We start from the raw sequence: 22,100 nt of genomic DNA on the forward strand, positions 1-22,100 counted from the left end.
TTATGTTTGCATGTTTTTATATAGGAAAAGGGGGTGATTTGAACTTTTAACATGGAAGGGGTTAATGCAGCGGTCTTCAAACTGTGGCCCTCCAGATGTTGCAAAACTACAACTCCCAGCATGCCCGGACAGCCAACGGCTGTCCTGGCATGCTAGGAATTGTAGTTTTGTAACATCTGGAGGGGCACAGTTTGAAGACCACTAGGTTAATGTGTCTTTCAAACTTTTATTAAAACTTTTTATTTTTTTTTACACTTTATTACACTTATAGGAGGAATCATTAGATTCCGCAGACAGATGAATAGATTCTATTGAACTCAATTAATCTCTGTGCTCTGTGATCCATTCATAGAGCCTGATCCAGCCAGACTTTATCAATGATAGAGCCGGGACAGGAGGAAGCAGAGGTAAGTCCTCCGGCTACCTCCATAGTGGATCGCCCCCCTGAGATCGCACTGCGGGGAGGCGATGCACCCCACTAGCCCACCAGGGAGCATTCTTTATCTCACTTCTCAACACCCTTATTACCCCAAGACATTTCTGTTCTTCTTAAGAACTCTATATTCCCCACAGACCCCAAACATGACCTAATTGGCCCCCTCTACTATCACTTCATCTTGGAGACATCAAAAGTGCCATATTTGGTAGTTCCTAGCTCAATGCGTATTTCCCTCTGGGGCTCAGATAAATCATCCTATCAATTCGGTATTCATTATAATTTAATGATATTTTACGCTTATATAAAACATTCCATGTGACTTCTCCTACTGTCTGATTTTTACAATATTTTTCTTATGAATCAGGGTGAAGATATGAACAATATTAATGCTCTAGAGACAGATGTGAGCGGTGATGAGCAGAATAAGGAGGACATTCCTACAGGGAAAGATCTGATCTATATTAATGCTACAGACATAAAGGAAGAAGAAGTAGAGACAGATGTGAGCGGTGATGAGCAGTATATGGGGGACGTTCCTACAGGGAAAGATCTGATCTATATTAATGCTACAGACCTAAAGGAAGAAGAAGAAGAGACAGATGTGAGCGGTGAGGAGCAGTATAAGGAGGACATTCCTACAGGGAAAGATCTGAACTATGTTAATACTACAGACATAAAGGAAGAAGAAGAGACAGATGTGAGCAGTAATGAGCAGTATATGGAGGACATTGCTACAGGGAAAGACCTGAACTATGTTAATACTACAGACGTAAAGGAAGAAGGCGAGACAGATGTGAGCGGTGATGAGCAGTATACGGAGGACATTTCTACCGGAAAAGATCTGAACTATGTTAATACTACAGACATAAAGAAGGAAGAAGAAGAAGAGACAGATGTAAGCGGTGATGAGCAGTATAAGGAGGAAATTTCTATAGCTTACCGCCCAGGTAAGTAGTAGTCACTAAATGCTGCTGCTATTTCTATTGATCAGGATATATAGTATTTTATAAAATTATGAACACAGCCTAAAGACTTCATAAAACATCTCAGCTGTAATTATAGGTCAAACCACTTTCTCCTTTCTTTTAAAAAAAAACACACTTTGAATAAGAAAATGCATCAAAACTGCAGATAATGTGAACTGACCTCAACCCACTTGAGTCTAATCAGTTCACCTGAACTAGTTAGACAACCAGGTGCAGTGATTAGACCAATCCCCCTCTCTGCAAAGCCAGATAATTCATGGGAAATGTAGGCAGCTTGAGAAAATAATTTCTATTCTAAAATAGGAATAAGGTATGGATGAAAACCCATGCCTGCCACATCAGCTATAACAGGTAAGCACAAAGCATACACAAGAACCTATACATTATTCTCTTATAGCCTATGCTGCACTATATAAGTAAAAATGTAATCCCTCAGTGCTTCTTCAAAGGGGTATTCCAGGGGCCTTTGAGCCCATGATGTTTTGTTATAATCCTGTGTAATTTGCCTCTATTATTATTTTACTGTTGTCTCTGACCTTTCCCAGCATTCCATGTGGCCAGAAACAATATGTTATAAGTCACATGGTCTTGGAGGAAGGAGGGGTGTTAGTGGTTATGGTGCAAGATGAGGGTGGATAGCATGAGTTCAGTAGTTTACCCTGCTATTTACTCCCCCCTGCAACATAGCCACACCCTCTGGAGACCATGTGACATGATATTTTGTAAGTTTTTGAAAATAGAAATAAACCCCTCCCATAATAAAATGTTATTTCACTCCCATTTCTACCCATAAAAAAAAATGATTTTGTATCACAGTGTGCGGAAAATCAAATTACAGATTGTTTAATTACAAAGTACAATTGGTCCCGCAAAAAACAAACCCTCATATGACCCTGTAGATGGAAAATATATCAAAAATATAATCTGTTTTATCCTTGGCAGATGACTGTACCAGGAGATCAGAGGAGAATCTTATATCTTCATATTATAAAGCAGATGATGATATCACACAAGATACATATGAAGAACATTCCATTATCCCAGATACACCCTCAGCCCTTCACAGCCAAGATCTGTCATCTCCTCCTGTTATACAAGTCCAACCTAAAGATTCATCTCAGTCTGTTAAACAAAATAAGGAAAAGCGATTTTCATGTCCAGAATGTGGGAAATGTTTTACTTGGAATTTCAATCTTGTTAAGCATCAAAGAACTCACACAGGAGAGAAGCCATTTTCATGTCCAGAATGTGGGAGATGTTTTACTGAGAAATCAACTCTTGTGAAACATCAACGAATTCACACAGGAGAGAAGCCATTTTCATGTTCAGAATGTGGGAAATGTTTTACCAAGAAATCCTCTCTTGCTGATCATCAAAGAATTCACACAGGAGAGAAGCCATTTTTATGTGCAGAATGTGGGAGATGTTTTATTTACAAATCACGTCTTGTTAAACATCAAAGAATTCACACAGGAGAGAAGCCATTTTCATGTCCAGAATGTGGGAGATGTTTTACCGAGAAATCAACTCTTGTGAAACATCAACGAATTCACACAGGAGAAAAGCCGTTTTCATGTGCAGAATGTGGGAGATGTTTTAGTCACAAATCAGATCTTGTTAATCATCATAGAATTCACACAGGAGAGAAGCCATTTTCATGTGCAGAATGTGGGAGATGTTTTACCGATAAATCAACTCTTGCTAATCATCAACGAATTCATACAGGAGAGAAGCCATTTTCATGTGCAGAATGTGAGAGATGTTTTATTAGCAAATCATATCTTGTTAAGCATCAAAAAAATCACACAGGAGAGAAGCCATTTTTATGTACAGAATGTGGAAAACATTTTATCCAGAAATCATCTCTTGTGTGTCATCAACGAATTCACACAGGAGAGAAGCCATTTTCATGTGCAGAATGTGGGAGATGTTTTAGTCACAAATCACATCTTGTTAAACATCAACAAATTCACACAGGAGAGAAGCCATTTTCATGTGCAGAATGTGGGAGATGTTTTAGTCACAAATCAAATCTTGTTATTCATCAAAGAATTCACACAGGAGAGAAGCCGTTTTCATGTCCAGAATGTGGGAAATGTTTTTCTGTGAAATCAGATCTTGTTAAACATCAAAGAATTCACACAGGAGAGAAGCCTTTTTCATGTCCAGAATGTGGGAAATGTTTTTCTGTGAAATCAGATCTTATCAGACATACAAGAATTCACACAAGAGAGAAGACAATTCTGAGAAATAAATGATACAGATAACACGTCATGGATCAACCAGGGGACAGGGAGAGTGATCCCTAAACTGAACCTAAAACCACTCTCCCTGCCTACTTTCCCATCCACCCTAATCGGTGAATCGACAACTGGGAGCCAGTCCCTTCCTGCGCTAAAGTGCAGTGGCGTAAAAACAAATAAACTTAGTCGGTCATAGGCCAGAAACAGGAAAACTACCAGATATTCCAGACAGAATACAAATACTAACTGAGCAGAATATAGGGAATTAACAAACAGTTCATAAACCCGGATATCAGATGAACGGCAGACATGAAAAGATGAACAAGACTAGGCAGAATATGAGTATACAGCAAAATTCAGGAGATGAAGGGGATGAACAGAAGAACTGAGAGCCAAAACACTAAACTGAACAGGTAACATAGAACACTGTTCACACTGGGAAACAGAACATACAAACTGGATTTCATAAAAAAAGGATATAAGAACTCCAAACTCTACAATGTAGAGGAACTCTGGTCAGGATACTAGACAGGATATTTCTCAAGATACAAAACTAGAATCGGATGAGTCCGAATAGACTCCAGAATACCAAACAAGTTACAAACAGGATATAAATATACAGGGCACAGGTAACATGCAAGACTCAGACATAGTGTGAACAGATACATAACAGAAAGGATATACAAATCCTAAAACCGACAAATGTAACACAGACTAAAATATACAAAGGACAAGACTATTTAACCATGGCTAAAACTCTGGCTTAAAATACACACCCTAGTTCCAATTGGTTCAGCGCATTAAATGGGTACTCTTCTCCCCCCCGCCCCCCCCCCCCCCCGACATCTTATCCCCTATCCAAAGGATAGGGGAGAAGATGTCTGATCGCGGGGGTCCCACCGCTGGGGACCCCCACATTCTACCATGCGGCACCCACCTGTAACTGCTTCCGGAACCGCTGGAGGCCCTCAGGCTCATACCATCCCGACCATGGGGACGGAAGATCCTGAAGTTACGACTCCGCCCCCGTGTGACGTCACACCCACGCCCCTCAATGCAATTCTATGGAAGGGGGCGTAACCAAGCGGTCAACCCACGAAACAGGACAGTCTTTCCACAAGCTCAGCTGAGCTCCAGTTTCTTCGTTCCCAACCCAAAGTCTTGTTCCTGTTGTACAGTATGGAATAAAGTGACTTTTTTCATTGGCATAACACCGGGTGAGTGAGACATTTCTTTCTTCCTTCCACATCTATACATTAACCATGTACATAGGATATCTGACATTTATACATATATCATATACTGCATCTCCAAACTTGTTCCCAATTGTTAATAAAAGTTTTCTTTTAGAACGTAGTCACCGATCCAGCGATGTCATCACTATAGTTTACATGGTAGGAAAAGAGTGTGATATATGGTTGTGATTAGAGATGTCCCGATACCATTTTTTTAAGACCGAGTACAAGTACTGATACTTTAATTCTAGAACTCGCCGATAACAAGTACGAGTACTTATATTTTAAAGGGAATCTGACACCAGGGTGATGGGGTTTCTGGCGCTGTTTACCGTATGATATGTGGGTCCTTGTTGTGTACAATGTAGGCGGCTTCTGTAGTATGAGCCAAGATTTCTCTCTTCTCCATTGGACAGAACAGGGAATTTGCTTTGGCGGTGAGAACAATGTCTCCGGAGCAATTGCGCTGACATTCACATGGTGAGTAGCAGTAGAAAACGGGTCACCTGCACTATCTACATATAAATTCAAGTTAGTGCAGGTGACTCTGCTGTTAGATTGCCTTTAATAGTAGGGAGTATCCCCTTGCAGACATTAGCAGCAGCCCCCCCGGCAGTCATTAGTAGCAGCCCCCCTGTAGTCTGCAGGCCCACCCCCTTTTAGACATTAGTAGCACCCCCCCTGTAGACCACAGCCCCCCTTTAGACAGTGACCCCCCATTTAGACAGCAGCAGCAGGGCCCTCTATTAAGACAGCAGCCCTCCCTCCTCCTGTAAACAGCAGGGCTTCCCTTTAGACAGCAGCCCCCCTCCTTGCAGACAGCTCACCTGCGACTGTCCTCTGTCGGGTGCTGCCGCTCCACTGCCTCATTCTCCCGTCCGCATCATGGCATCCTATGGAGGATCATGTGACATTTACGTCACTCTGCTTCCTCCGTAGCATTACGCTGGGCGCAGGGGAGGAGGCGGAGTGACGTGTGTGTGTCACATGCTCCTCCATGGAACACTATGATGCGGACGGGAGGACGGGAGAACGGGGCAGCTGAGCGGCAGCAGATATCGGACATGGTATTGGCGACTCGTTTAATGTCCATGCAAATGGATAGTATCGACCCCGATACTAGTATCGGTATCGGGACATCCCTAGTTGTGATATTCATAGCTCCTCATGGTGAAGCCCCAACAGGCATACTCCATGGGGAGCTGCTACTGGAGACCCAAACACCTCAGAGAGAAGGGACTTATTCCAGTGATGAAGAATTCCAGGACATGACCAGATTAGAGACACAAAATCACTTCTATCTTCTGGCTTCTAGGACATTATTCTGATGGAAGAACTTTACACATTATAAAAAGTCCTATAGGTGTTGGGGAACATTTATAGACAATTGTTGGCCCCGGCTGTCATGGCGTACCATAGGCCCCCTGCCTCCATACAGGGCCGTTTGAAGGAATTTGGGGGCCCCAAGCAAAATAGACATGGAGGCCCCCCCCCCACGCAAAGCCTACAGGAACCACAGCATAGCCATACAGTTTAAGTTTACCCACAATTTATATAAATAAAAAAGGAGATTAACATTGCAATTTCCATGCACATTAAATGCAATAGCAGTATTTGCACTGTGCAAATACTGCTGTTGCATTAAATGTGCATGAAATTTGTACATTTTCAATAAATGAACATTTGCGAAAAACACCACTGTACCATGCAAATTGTGTGGTACAGTGGTGTTTTTTGCAAATGTTTAATGTATATTCGATACAATGTAGTACCCCCAGATTAACCCCCTCCCCACAGTAGGCAGGTAGTACCCCTAGATTAACCCCCTCCCCCCAGCAGGCAGGTAGTACCCCCAGATTAACCCCCGTAGGCATGTAGCACCCCCACATTAACCCCTCCCCCCCAGTAGGCAGGTAGTACCCCCCGCACCCCAGGTGGGGGTTCATCTGGGGGTGCTATCTTCCTACTGGGGGGAAGAGGGGGTTAATCTGGGGGTACTACCTTCCTACAGGGTGGGGGAGTGGGGGTTAATCTGGGGGTGCTACCTTCCTACTGGGGGGGAGGGTGTTAATCTGGGGGTACTACCTTCTTACAGGGCGGGGGTGGAGGTTAATCTTGGGGTACTACCTTCCTACTGGTGGGGAGGGGGTTAATCTGGGGGTACTACCTACCTACTGGGGGGCCCCAGATTACCCCCCCCCAGTAGGCAGGTAGTACCCCAGATTAACCCCCTCCCCCCAGTAGGCCGCCAGTACCCCCAGATTAACCCCCCCCCCCAGTATGCAGGTAGTACCCCCTGTACCCCAGAGGGGGTTCATCTGGGGGTGTTACCTTCCTACTGGAGGGGAGGGGTTAATCTGGGGGTACTACCTGACTACTGGGGGGCCCAGATTAACTCCCTCCTCACCCAGTAGGAAGGTAGTACCCCAGATTAAAACCCCCCCCCCCAGTAGGCAGGTAGTACCCCCTGTACCACAGGAGGGGGTTCATCTGGGGGTGCTACCTTCCTATTGGGGGGGAGGGGGTTAATCTGGGGGTACTACCTGACTACTGGGGGGGGGGCAGATTAACCCCCCTCCCCCCAGTAGGCAGGTAGTACCCCCAGATTAACCCCCTCCTCCCCCAGTAGGAAGGTAGTACCCCAGATTAATCCCCTTCCCCCCAATAGGCAGGTTATACCCCAGACTAAACCCCTCCCCTCCCCCCAGACCCAGTAGGCAAGTAGTTAGGGGTACTCACCCCAGTCAGAGTCACTGAAATGTAACTGACGCCACACGACGCGCACAGTCACGTGACACATCACATCACGCTCTACGGCCGGCGTTAGGATGCCCTGGGACTCAGCGTGACGTCATGTGACGCACGAACATATGAAGTCCGGACCAGAGGTGAGCCGGGGCGGGGCACAAAAGGAGCCGGAGGCAGCGACTTCAGTCTCTGCCTCCCGCTCCAGACAAGCTCTAGCACTGCTGGCCCGGCAGGCCGACAGGGCGAGCTGCCTGCTGAACGGGATAGGGAAGGAGGACAGGCAAACACAGGCTCTGCTTCGGGGCCCCGGGCCAGCTCGGGGCCCCAAGCAATTGCTTGGTTTGCCTGTCCTCTTCCGACGGGCCTGCCTCCATATTACACTGGTCTGATGGAGGAACAGGGTAAGTAAGGGTTAATGTTTGTGGTTTTAACAATAACTGTACAAGGATATATAAGAAGTAAGGAATATATGAGGGTAAGGCTATGTTCACACGGTAATGTACGCACAGGAAATCTCTGTGAGGCTAAGTTTCCACTTTTTTTGTTGCAAAAATGCCAAATCTGCTGCACTGTGTTTTTTTTCAGTGAAAAAATGCTGTGGCCAGATGTTAGTTGTAAATAAATAGGAAATCGCAACATTCCTTTAACACTTGGCATTTTTCATTTTCGCGTTTTTTTGTTTATCCTTTTTGGTGTTTTTTCACTATTTGACGTTTTTCAGCATCTTTTCAGTTTTTCAAAATTGTAGCATGTTGAGACTATGGGAGTGAAAAAGCGCCATGAAAAACGCCATGTGGGATTTTTTTTCTAAAATTTTACAATTATCGCAAGAAATGTATAGTTTTTGCCCAAGCGCATTTTTGCAAACTTTACATCCTATTAAAATTGCAAAGCTACAAAGGAACATGCAAAAGTACTTTTGCATTTCTTTTATCCTCTGTGGTACTGTATTTATTTTGTCGCAATGTTTCTCTTTATTTTTTTTTTTAAATGTAGGAAACACGCAAATTTTCTACAGCCCTGAGCTGTTCCCTTTTTGTACAGTATTTTTTAGAGATATACCTTTCATACCTTATTGGGACACATGATGATGAAATCCCTGTTATTTTTGCTTACGTTTTGAATTTCAAAAGCCTGGGTATGCTGGGAGTTTGAATTTTTGCAAAAGCTGTAGGTAGAGTGAGGGAGGGGGAGGAGTCCGCACAGTGCAGGCAAGAGGTGGACACGCCCCCTTCCTTTTACAAGATGGAAAAGACATTGAGCAGCTGTAATATGCTATTTTTTGTGAAATATGGCTGATAGAGACATAGAAATTACATGTAAATGATCAGGATGAGGTACTGAATGTCATATATATCAGTTCTTTTTTGTGAGATCTGACAGGTACGCTTTAAGCTTCAAGGGGTACTCTGTCCCTATACATTTTATCCCTTATGACTGGCGATGCAGGCTGGAGACACATGACGTCACGGTCACGCCCCGCTCGTGATGTCATGGTCATGCCCCCTCAATGCAAGTCTATGGGAGAGGGCGTGAAGGACCCCACAACAAAAGACAAAAATGCATCCGCCAGGGTGGGTTTAAAGGGGTACTCCGGTCCTTAGACATCCTATCCCCTATCCAAAGGATAGGGGATAAGATGTCTAACCCCCGGGGTCCTGCAGCACTCAGCTGCACGCAGCACTGGAGGCTCCGTGTCTGAAGCCTCATGACCACGGGGGCTGGACGTCAAAGTGGTGAGAAACAACAGCAAAGAGAACAATGACGTGTTTGGCTGTTTATGCCCAAGAAAAACTCGGAAACCCGGCCTAAGATCTTACACCGTACATACCTGATATGTGGATTGGTTGGACGAGGCTTGTCCTCAGTGTACAGAGCCCTGCTTGTCCTCAGTGTACAGAGCCCTGCTTGTCCTCAGGGTAGAGAGCCCTGCTTGTCCTCGGTGTACAGAGCCTTACTTGTCCTCAGTGTACAGAGCCCTGCTTGTCCTCAGTGTACAGAGCCCTGCTTGCCCTTAGTGCACAGAGCCCTGCCTGTCCTCAGTGTGTACAGAGCCCTGCTTGTCCTCAGTGTGTACAGAGCCCTGCTTGTCCTCAATGTGTACAGAGCCCTGCTTGTCCTCAGTGTGTACAGAGCCCTGCTTGTCCTCAGTGTGTACAGAGCCCTGCTTGTCCTCAGTGTGTACAGAGCCCTGCTTGTCCTCAGTGTACACAGCCCTACTTGTCCTCAGTACACAGAGTACAACTTGGAGAGGAGTCTGCTGGGTACTGAGCGGGCACTGTGGGTAAGAGGTGTTGAAGGATAGTGGGATTGAGGTGCAGGACAGTCAAGCAGCTAGCTGGGTTACAGTTAGAAAAGGGGTAAAGGGAAAGTGTCATGGAGGCATGTCCTGAATTGGCAGACCCCAACAAGTTTGCCCGGTTGGCAGATGAGGAGGATTAGTTCAGCACTAGAACTACTGCAGCAAGTCACTGCCTCTGACCACCAGGGGGTGTCTGCTCCATTAAGGAGGGAAGAAGGAGCACAGGGCAGGCCAGACAGGTACTGGTTGTGGGAGACTCTGTTATTAGGGTGACAGACAAAGCGATATGTCACAAAAATCAGGCGCTCGATCTGGTTGACAGGTTACTGGGTGAGGCTGGAGAAGACCCAGCAGTCATGGTACTCATTGGCACCAATGACAAAGTAAGAGGTAGGTTGAGTGTTCTTAAAAATGATCTCAGGGACTGAGGCCGTAAGCTTAAGGAGAGGACCTCCAAGGTAATATTCTCTGAAATTTTACCTGTACCACGAGCCACACCAGAGAGGCAGCGGGATATTAGGGAGGTAAACAAGTGGCTCAGCAGCTGGTGTAGGAAGGAGGGTTTTGGGTTAATGGAGAACTGGGCCCACTTCTCTGTCGGATACAGGCTTTACCGTAGGAACGGGCTGCACCTCAATGGGGAGGGGGCACTGTGCTCGGGGAGAAGATGTCCAGAAGGGTGGAGGAGAGTTTCAAGTAGGGAATACAGGTCACCTGTCTAACCCAGGAAGAAGTACAGGTCACCCCGTGTTCTAAGGGAGTTAAGTAAAGTATGAGGCAGACCCCTATTTCTAATATTCAAAGACTCTTTAGTGACAGGAACATTTCCTTATGACTGGGGCATGGCAAATGTTGTGCCAGTATTTAAAAAGGGGTCAAAAAGTGACCCTGGGAATTATAGGCCTGTTAGTTTATTGTATGTAGACTATGCTCTCTGGACCCCGGTACGGCCGTCTATGCCCCTACTCCGGCAGGAGTGTGGTGTCTCCGGTGTGGCGTGTCCCGTGGCAGGTGATATCATAGGATTAGAGTAGACTTCCACTACACCTACTAGAGGCAAATCGTAGGCGGATGCAAGTTTCCCATAGACAGGTAACAGTGCGTCTAGTGCTATATTCAGACAGGATCTGATCTAGACGCGTTTCAGGGTGCTCAAGGTAATTATACGACCCCTTCTTCAGTAGGTAAAAGCAAAATAAAAGGGTGTTATTCTATACTGGAAGTACAGAGATCTCTACCATGACCTATTTATACCCAGGACTGTATCTATAACAAGGGGGCATCCTCTATGTCTAGAGGAAAGAAGGTTTCTACACCAGCACAGATGGGGGTTCTTTACTGTAAGAGCAGTGAAGGAGGAGGGGGTCATGGAGAACTCTGTAAAAGAGTCCAAAAGAGGCCTGAATGCATTTCTGGAGAGTAATAACATTACAGGTTAGGCTCCTTTTACACTACGGTTGTGTCCGTTAGAGTGACGGCCGTTAGGAAGATAGCAGGAGAAAAAATTGTGTCTGAGCCATCTTTTTCTCCCGCTATCTTCGGCCGCAAGTGAATAGGATCCTCTTTGCCCGTTATTACACCCGTTCGGCTCCGTTACAATAACGGACGTTAATGGCAGGAAAAGTAGAAAAGAAAAAAAAAGAGCCATTATTGTCCGATTGTAACGGAGCTTTCACATAGTGTGAAAGGAGCCTCATGGATAATAGATTTATAGGGACAGAAGGTTGATCCAGGGATTTATTCTGATGCCATATTTGGAGTCGGGAAATCATTTTTTTGCCTTCCTCTGGATAAACTCAGCAGGCACTCAATAGGGATATAGGTTGAACTTGATGGACTCTGGTCTTTTTCAACCTTATGAACTATGTTACTATAATACATGTATATGCTATAATACTATAATACATGTATATGCTATAATACTATAATACATGTATATACTATAATACTATAATACATGTATATACTATAATACATGTATATACTATAATACATGTATACACTATAATACTATAATACATGTATATACTATAATACATGTATATACTATAATACATGTATATGCTATAATACATGTATATGCTATAATACATGTATATGATATAATACTATAATACATGTATATACTATAATACTATAATACATGTATATACTATAATACATGTATACACTATAATACTATAATACATGTATATACTATAATACATGTATATGCTATAATACTATAAAACATGTATATGCTATAATATTATAATACATGTATATGCTATAATACTAGAATACATGTATATGCTATAATACTATAATACATGTATATACTATAATACTATAATACATGTATATACTATAATACTATAATACATGTATACATAGTTACATAGTTAGTACGGTCGAAAAAAGACATATGTCCATCAAGTTCAACCAGGGAATTATAATACTATAATACATGTATATACTATAATACTATAATACATGTATATACTATAATACTATAATACCATAATACATGTATATACTATAATACATGTTTCCTCTTCGTCCCTACGGCAGCACAAAAGGGATATTCCGGTCTCCAGACCGCCCGCCAGGACTGCCCATCTAGAATTAACATGATTAATTAGCTCCAACCCCCCAGTACTATATAATATCCCCAAACACTCTCCACACTGTGTTTTTTTGGTCCTCCTTCTGCTATAGGACTAAGAAAAGGTTTTTTTTGCCCATCAATACAGCCCTGCGGGGTCTTGGCTGAAACTATGTCAGTAAGTATGAGCCAGTGCGGGGTCCTGGCACTTAAATCTCTGCCATATACTGCTGGTGCGGTATCCTGGTTATACACATATATGGCAGAGAGAGGACCGGTGCGGGGTCCCGGTATTATCAGGCGATGATAGGTGTGTAAAAATGTGGTGCGGGGTCCTGCTGTCACGATTCGGCTGGCTGGAGGTGGATCCTCTGTGCCAGAGAGGGATTGGCGTGGACCGTGTTGGTGGACCGGTTCTAAGTTGCTACTGGTATTCACCAGAGCCCACCGCAAAGCGGGATGGTCTTGCAGCGGCGGTAGCAACCAGGTCGTATCCACCAGCAACGGCTCAACCTCTCTGACTGCTGAAGATAGGCGCCCCGGGACGAGACAGACGGGGAACGGGTCAGGTACGGGAGCCGGGACGCGCATCGCCAGCGGGCGCCTCCCGCGTCGCAAATCGCATCCCGGCTGGGAGAGATATTGCAGCGCACCCGGTCAGCAGGTCTGACCGGGGCGCTGCGAATGAGAGGATGCTGCGAGCGCTCCGGGGAGGAGCGGGGACCCGGAGTGCTCGGCGTAACAGTACCCCCCCCCCCCCCTTGGGTCTCCCCCTCTTCTTAGAGCCTGAGAACCTGAGGATAAGACTTTTGTCTAGGATGTTGTCCTCAGGTTCCCAAGATCTCTCCTCTGGGCCACAGTTCTCCCAATCCACCCAAAACATTTTTTTACCTCTGACAATCTTGGAGGCTAGAATCTCCTTCACAGAGAAGACGTCAGACGAACCGGAAACAGGAGTAGGAGACACAACTTTGGGAGAGAAGCGGTTAAGGATGAGTGGTTTAAGGAGAGAAACATGGAAGGCATTGGGAATACGGAGAGAAGGAGGAAGAAGGAGTTTGTAAAAGACAGGGTTAATCTGGCACAAAATTTTAAAAGGACCAAGATAGCGTGGTCCCAGTTTGTAACTGGGGACACAAAAGCGGACATACTTAGCGGAGAGCCATACCTTGTCTCCGGGAGCAAACATGGGGGGAGTTCTTCTTTTTTTATCAGCACATTTTTTCATCCGCGATGAAGCCTGTAAAAGAGAATTTTGGGTCTCTTTCCATATGGTGGAAAGATCACGAGTCACTTCATCCCAGAGGGCATGGGAGTGGGGAGGGGAGGAAGAGGGTGACGGCCGTACACCACGAAAAATGGGGATTTAGCAGAAGATTCGGAGACTCTGAAGTTGTATGAGAATTCGGCCCATGGTAGAAGATCTGCCCAGTCATCCTGGCGGGAGGAAACAAAATGCCGTAAATAGTCACCCAGGACCTGATTAATTCTTTCTACTTGCCCATTGGATTGGGGATGATAAGAAGAAGAGAAGTTTAATTTGATCTTGAGCTGTTTACAGAGGGCCCTCCAGAATTTAGACACGAATTGGACGCCTCTATCCGAGACGATATGCGTGGGCAAACCGTGAAGGCGAAAAATGTGTATAGAAAATTGCTTTGCCAACTGAGGCGCTGAAGGAAGGCCAGGAAGAGGAATAAAATGTGCCATCTTGGAGAATCGATCAACGACCACCCAAACAACGGTGTTGCCACGGGATGAGGGCAAGTCCGTAATAAAGTCCATACCAATCAGTGACCAAGGCTGTTCAGGAACAGGCAGAGGATGAAGGAGACCAGCAGGCTTTTGGCGAGGAGTCTTATCCCGGGCACAGACAGTACAGGCCCGCACAAAATCAACAACATCCGTCTCCAGAGTCGGCCACCAATAAAATCGAGAGATGAGTTGAAAGGATTTTTTGATGCCCGCATGGCCTGCGAGGTGGGAGGAGTGTCCCCACTTGAGAATCCCGAGACGCTGGCGTGGAGAAACGAAGGTCTTCCCTGGAGGAGTTTGCCTGATGGAAGCTGGAGAAGTGGAGATCAGACAGTCCGGAGGAATGATGTGTTGCGGAGAGGCTTCTACTTCAGAGGCATCAGAAGAACGAGAGAGAGGGCATCAGCCCTAATGTTCTTGTCACAGGGCGAAAACGGATTTCAAAGTTAAAACGGGCAAAGAACAACGACCACCTAGCCTGGCGAGGGTTCAGTCGTTGGGCAGACTGGAGATAGGAGAGATTCTTGTGGTCAGTGTATATAGTAACTGGATATTTTGATCCCTCCAGCAGGTGCCTCCATTCCTCAAGCGCCAATTTAATGGCCAGTAGTTCTCGATCACCAATGGAATAGTTTTTCTCCGCCGGAGAGAAGGTCCTAGAAAAAAACCCACAAGTAACAGCATGCCCGGAAGAATTTTTTTGTAGAAGAACTGCTCCAGCTCCCACTGAGGAGGCATCTACCTCCAATAGGAAGGGTTTAGATGGGTCAGGTCTGGAGAGCACGGGAGCAGAAGAAAAGGCAGACTTGAGATGTTTAAATGAGTCTTCCGCTTGGGGAGACCAGGACTTAGGATTGGCATTTTTCTTGGTTAGAGCCACGATAGGGGCCACAATAGTGGAGAAGTGTGAAATGAATTGTCTGTAATAATTGGCAAACCCCAAAAAACGTTGGATAGCACGGAGTCCGGAGGGGCGTGGCCAATCTAACACGGCAGATAGTTTATCTGGGTCCATTTGTAGTCCCTGGCCAGAGACAAAGTATCCTAGAAAAGGAAGGGATTGACATTCAAAAAGAAATTTTTCCATTTTGGCATAAAGTTGATTGTCCCGAAGTCTCTGAAGAACCATGCGGACATGCTGGCGGTGTTCTTCTAAGTTGGCAGAAAAAATCAGAATATCGTCCAGGTAAACCACAACACAGGTATATAGGAGATCACAAAAAATTTCATTAACAAAGTCTTGGAAGACGGCAGGGGCGTTGCACAGGCCAAAGGGCATGACCAGATACTCAAAGTGTCCATCTCTGGTGTTAAATGCAGTCTTCCATTCGTCCCCCTCCCTGATGCGGATGAGATTATAAGCACCTCTTAAGTCCAGCTTGGTAAAGATGTGGGCGCCTTGTAGACGATCAAAGAGTTCCGAGATAAGGGGTAAGGGGTAGCGGTTTTTTACCGTGATTTTATTAAGTCCGCGGTAATCAATGCAAGGGCGTAGGGAGCCATCTTTTTTGGACACAAAAAAAATCCAGCTCCGGCAGGAGAGGAGGACTTGCGGATAAACCCCTTTTTTAAATTCTCCTGGATGTACTCCGACATGGCTTGGGTTTCTGGAGCAGACAGAGGATAGATTCTGCCCCGGGGTGGAGTAGTACCCGGGAGGAGATCAATAGGACAGTCATAAGGCCTGTGAGGAGGCAAAGTCTCTGCTTGTTTTTTGCAAAAAACATCAGAATAGTCCAGATAGGCCTTAGGAAGACCAGATACCGGGGGAACCACAGGGTCATGACTGTGAGTACTGGGAACCGGTTTAAGACAGTCCTTGTGACAAGAAGTACCCCAGTTCTTGATTTCTCCTGTGGACCAATCAAGGGTTGGGGAATGGCACTGAAGCTACGGTAATCCAAGAAGAATTTCTGAAGTGCAGTTAGAGAGGACCAAAAATTAAATTTTTTCGTGATGGGGTCCGATGCACATTAGGAGAGGTTCCGTGCGGTAACGCACGGTACAGTCCAATCTTTCATTGTTAACAGAATTGATGTAGAGGGGTCTGGCGAGACTGGTCACCGGGAGGTTGAACCTGTTGATGAGAGAGGCCAAAATAAAATTTCCTGCAGATCCGGAATCCAAGAAGGCCATAGCAGAGAAGGAGAAGGTAGAAAAAGATATCCAAACAGGCACCGTAAGGCGTGGAGAAGCAGAGTTCACATCAAGAGCTGTCTCACCTTTGTGCGGAGTCAGCGTATGTCTTTCCTGGCGGGGAGGACGGATAGGACAATCCTTCAAGAAATGTTCGGTACCGGCACAGTACAGGCAAAGATTCTCCATGCGGCGTCATGTCCTCTCTTGAGGTGTCAAGCGAGACCGGTCAACTTGCATAGCCTCCACGGCGGGAGGCACAGGAACGGATTGCAGAGGACCAGAGGAGAGAGGAGCCGGGGAGAGAAACCGCCTCGTGCGAACAAAGTCCATATCCTGGCGGAGCTCCTGACGCCTTTCGGAAAAACGCATGTCAATGCGGGTGGCAAGATGAATAAGTTCATGCAGGTTAGCAGGAATTTCTCATGCGGCCAGCACATCTTTGATGTTACTGGATAGGCCTTTTTTTAAAGGTCGCGCAGAGGGCCTCATTATTCCAGGATAACTCGGAGGCAAGAGTACGGAATTGGATGGCGTACTCGCCAACAGAAGAATTACCCTGGACCAGGTTCAGCAGGGCAGTCTCAGCAGAAGAGGCTCGGGCAGGTTCCTCAAAGACACTTCGAATCTCCGTGAAGAAGGAGTGTACAGAGGCAGTGACAGGGTCATTGCGGTCCCAGAGCGGTGTGGCCCATGACAGAGCTTTCCCAGACAGAAGGCTGACTACGAAAGCCACCTTAGACCTTTCAGTAGGAAACTGGTCCGACATCATCTCCAAGTGCAGGGAACATTGCGAAAGGAAACCACGGCAAAACTTAGAGTCCCCATCAAATTTATCCGGCAAGGATAATCGAAGGCTGGAAGCGGCCACTCGCTGCGGAGGAGGTGCAGGAGCTGGCGGAGGAGAAGCTTGCTGGAGCTGTGGTAATAGCTGCTGTAGCATCACGGTCAGTTGAGATAGCTGGTGGCCTTGTTGCGCTATCTGTTGCGACTGCTGGGCGACCACCGTGGTGAGGTCGGCGACAACTGGCAGCGGGACTTCAGTGGGATCTATGGCCGGATCTACTGTCACGATTCGGCTGGCTGGAGGTGGATCCTCTGTGCCAGAGAGGGATTGGCGTGGACCGTGTTGGTACTGGTATTCACCAGAGCCCGCCGCAAAGCGGGATGGTCTTGCAGCGGCGGTAGCAACCAGGTCGTATCCACCAGCAACGGCTCAACCTCTCTGACTGCTGAAGATAGGCGCGGTACAAGGGAGTAGACAATAGGAAGGTCGGATGTAGCAGAAGGTCAGGGCAGGCAGCAAGGATCGTAGTCAGGGGCAACGGCAGGAGGTCTGGAACACAGGCTAGGAACACACAAGGGAACGCTTTCACTGGCACAATGGCAACAAGATCCGGCGAGGGAGTGCAGGGGAAGTGAGGTATAAGTAGGGAGTGCACAGGTGATAACACTGATTAGGCCTGCTGCGCCAATCAGTGGCGCAGTGGCCCTTTAAATTGCAGAGACCCGGCGCGCGCGCGCCCTAAGGAGCGGGGCCGCGCGCGCCGGGACAAGACAGACGGGGAACGGGTCAGGTACGGGAGCCGGGACGCGCATCGCGAGCGGACGCCTCCCGCGTCGCGAATCGCATCCCGGCTGGGAGAGATATTGCAGCGCACCCGGTCAGCAGGTCTGACCGGGGCGCTGCGAATGAGAGGATTCTGCGAGCGCTCCGGGGAGGAGCGGGGACCCGGAGCTCTCGGCGTAACACCTGCGATTACCACCTTGAGCCTTATGTGCCTGCCTGTTATGCTGTGAAGTATCCCGGCTAAGGCGCGTGGCCAGATGCGGAACAGAGGCCGGAGATCCCTTATAAGGTTATCTCCTAACTACGGGGATCGCTAAGGAGGATGGTGAAGTATCCTGGCTGCAAGTTTAGTAATATCCTGGCTAGCTACTGAATTGTGGTAAGTCTCTTACCTGTGTGTATAGACAGCAGGGCGCGCGGCTCCAGCTGTTTTCCCCTGCATCCTGGGTGCGCGCTTGTGACGTCACGCAGTCCAGGCTCTGCAGGGGGGCCGGCACTTTGTTATTTAATGCAGGAGCTCATGCTGCTCGGCCGCGTTTCTGCTGGGCAGCCAGGCTCTTGCTATACTAAGGTAAAAACTGGATATTCCAAGGGAGTTATTGTGTATAGCATGTGGTACAGGTATTAAGCTCATTCATCCTGTCTGAAATTGGCAGGAAGAAAAGGAGCAAGAGCAGACACAGATGCTGTTTTTCCTGTGATGAGCCATTACCAGATGAATTTCCTTTTGACAACTGTGATCTCTGCTATAAAAGGGAAAATTTTGCAGAGATGAAGAATAAAGCTAAAAAATTTATTAGCTGTCTGCAGCCATTGCATGAGGATTGGCCATCTAATCTGTACATAGAATGTTCCCCTCCAGATAAGTCTGAATTTTAGGATGAAGCTAGGAGCTTTTTTTTGTGGATGCGGAAACGCATGGCGTTTCCTAGTACTAGGTCTAAAAAACGGCATGCTAAAAAGATATCATCTTCCTCATCTTCCTCTTCTTCTTCTGATTCAGAACCCAAAAAATCTAAAAAAGCAAAGCCGGGCAGTAAGCATAAGAAGATTTTATCGTCTTCTGAAAGCTCTGCCGGTCCATCCTACAAAAAGAAGAAGAAGCTGTATGAAAAGGATTCTTCTATCTTTTAGTTCCTCTTCTTCTGCTTCCTCCTCTTCGGATTCAGACTCTGATCAAGTATCAGAGGATTACTACCTATTTAAAACGGAGGGAGCAGAGAAATTAATAAAAAAAAAGTGAAAGAGTATTGAGACAGGTAAAAGTCAGTACAAAATGAAGAAAGCCTTTTTTATTTTCCTAAAAGAGAATCCACTGTGTTGCCCGGTCATCAGGTGTTAGAGCACATAATGGAGAAAGAATGGAAAAGACCGGAAAAGCGGTCAGACATGGGATCCAGATTTAGAAAAATGTATAGATTGCTCTGTATCCGAAAAATGGGAATTACCTGGCAAAGTGGATCAGGCTGTGGCAAGAGTTTCTAAGAGTGCTTTTTTCCCTGCAGAGAAGTCTGTTTTGCTAAAAGACGTGATGGATAAAAAGGCAGAAACCCTTTTAAAAAGGGTTCATGGGAGCATGGCTGCTTTAAATAAAGCAGCATTGTCTACCCCGTACCAGTCTCGAGAGCTGTTAGGTTATGGCTAAGCCAATTGTCAAGTGACCTGAAAGAAAGAAAATCTAAGCGTTGAGTGAAAGATCATCTATCCTCACTTAAAGCAGCAACCGAGTTCCTCTGCGATTTTTCACTAGATGTATTAAAAATCGCATCCAAGTCTATGGCGGTGGCCAATTCAGTCCGGAGAGCGGTCTGGTTGAGACCGTTGTCTGGGGACAAGTCTACGAAGACACATTTTTGTGCTTTCCCATACGAACCAGGTCGTCTAATTGGTAAACAATTAGATAAAGTCTTGAAGGAAAACAAGAAAGATAAAGTTCTAGTATTACCACATCCCTTTTGTAGAATTCTGACGCCAGAGGTGTGATTCCAGTGGGGGCAAGACTTTCAAGATTCATAAAGAAATGGGAAGAAGTCACCAAGGATGCCTGGGTGTTGAATATCGTACGAACAGGATATGCTCTAGAGTTTCTACATCCGCCAAGAGAAAGATTTTATCTCAATCCAGACAAGGATCAAAGAGTCCTTTCCTTACTAGCAGAATTTCTCGCCAAGGAGGCCTTAGAACCGGTACCAGAAGGGGAAAAATTTCAAGGAGTATACACCAGGGTATTCGCTGTACCAAAGCGAGATCAAAGATGGATATTAATCATAGATCCCAGGTTCCTAAACAAATGTCTGATAAAGACAATATTCAAGATGGAAACCATAAGATCCGTTTACAGTTTAGTCCAGTTCGGAGAGGTTATGGCTTCTCTAAAAGATGCATATTTGCACATTCCACTAAGGCAAGAGGACAGAAGGTTCCTAAGGGTTGCGGTAAAATCAGGAAGCAGGGTGTTGCATTTCCAATTCCGAGCATTGCTGTTCGGTCTATCACCAGCACCGAGGATATTTACTAAGGTAGTTATTGTTCTAGTTGCGACACTTCGCCTTCAAGGCATAAGACTCGTGCCATATCTGGACGACTGGCTTGTCATAGCCGCCATACCACAAATACTGCACAAACCTGTTCAGGCTTGCATTCTATTGCTAACAAAGGTGGGATTTCTATTGAACACCCAGAAGTCAGAATTGACACCGACTCATCGGATCCAGTTTCTAGGGCTAATCATAGATTTATATCAGATGAAGATCTTCCTCCCAGCGCTAAAGATTGCTCAGATCAAGAAAGCCATCCAGCATCTATACCATACACCAGTGGTGTCAGTCAGGAGGGCTATGAGCATGCTGGGTCTATTAACAGCAGCAATAGAAGCTGTCCCATGGGCAAAAGCCCATTTCAGAGACCTACAAGCAGAGATTATTTCAGCCAGTTTACATCTTCGATCTTTGGATTCACACATGAAGATATCGCTTGTAGTGCGGAAGAGATTGCTATGGTGGATGAACACATCCAATTTAGTGAAAGGGAAAAGTTTCCTCAGTTACCATCAGGTAATTATCACAACAGATGCCTCTGCCATAGGGTGAGGAGTTGTGGATCCAAGGCAAGTGGGCACCCACGGTGGCGAAGAAGTCATCAAACTTCAGAGAGTTGAAGGCAATCCAGCTGGCCCTTCTACACTTCGGTCTCTGTGTGCGACAAAAATCGGTCTTATTGCAGACCGACAATGCGACCGCGGTCTATTATGTCAACAAGCAGGGCGGTACGCGTTGTCAATCCCTACAACGTCTCTGTGCGAAGAACATGCAGTGGGCAGAGAGCACGGTTTCGGACCTGCGAGCAGTACACATAAAAGGGGAGCACAATCAACAAGCGGATCTTCTCAGCTGAGAGACCCTACAGGCAACAGAGTGATCTTTGAATCAGAAATACTTCGATATGGTTACAGACAGATGGGGAGTTCCGGAATTAGACCTAATGGCGACGCGGGACAATCGCAAATTGAAAGCCTTCGGTTCTCTCAGGAGACAGGATTGTCCAGATGTGCTCGATGCATTCTCGTTACAATGGAAGAGCAGGTTTCTTTATCTCTACCCTCCACTTCCAGTGTTGCCCAAGGTGCTGGGAAAAATTCTACTGGAATCTCTGTCAGTCATTCTGATAACGCCATTCTGGCCACGCCGAGGCCTGGTTAACTCTCCTACTACAACGTTCAGAGGGGAACTTCTGGAAGCTACCAGTAGTTCCAGACTTACTCCTTCAGAAGGGGTTCTTCCATCCTCAGCCAGAACGTCTCTAGCTAACTGCATGGTTCCTGAAGGGCAGAGGTTAAAGCAGCTGGGACTAGCCGACGAGGTTGTTAATACGTTACTGCAGTGTTTCCCAACCTTTTTCGGGTCGGGGCACCCCTAGAAAAAAAATATTTCCATGGGGCACAGCTACCGAGGATGACGAGCAAAAAAAAAAAGGAAAAAACGGTAAAAAACGCAATGCACTATATCTATCAGTGGGTATGTAGTTTAAAGTGCTGCTTTATACAGCAACTCACCAATGACGTCTTCTCTAATTTGCAACGTTGCCTTCTCTTCTCCATCTGGTC

General features: G+C 46.1%; 2 protein-coding genes across 5 annotated transcripts in view; both read left to right on the forward strand.

Moving 5' to 3' along the window:
* LOC130299811 (uncharacterized) overlaps positions 1 to 4,481 on the forward strand; it is a 95,938-nt gene extending 91,457 nt beyond the window's left edge. Inside the window, 2 exon segments of the mRNA XM_056551496.1 lie at positions 810 to 1,386; positions 2,368 to 4,481. Coding sequence (XP_056407471.1) covers positions 810 to 1,386; positions 2,368 to 3,683 — 1,893 coding nt within the window. The 3' untranslated portion in view covers positions 3,684 to 4,481.
* LOC130297591 (oocyte zinc finger protein XlCOF22-like) overlaps positions 1 to 22,100 on the forward strand; it is a 256,559-nt gene that overhangs the window by 203,675 nt on the left and 30,784 nt on the right. Inside the window, exon 1 of one of the 4 annotated variants that reach the window (XM_056550260.1) lies at positions 1,336 to 1,386. The exons of 2 other annotated variants lie outside the window; for them this stretch is intronic. The gene's annotated coding sequence lies outside the window, so the exon portion shown is untranslated. Of the gene's footprint in view, positions 1 to 1,335; positions 1,387 to 4,510; positions 4,886 to 22,100 lie in introns of those variants that run through there. One more of the 4 variants, XM_056550252.1, reaches the window with a different exon arrangement.

The sequence above is a fragment of the Hyla sarda genome, chromosome 1 (assembly GCF_029499605.1).
Source record: "Hyla sarda isolate aHylSar1 chromosome 1, aHylSar1.hap1, whole genome shotgun sequence".
NCBI classification, from domain to species: Eukaryota; Metazoa; Chordata; class Amphibia; order Anura; family Hylidae; genus Hyla; species Hyla sarda.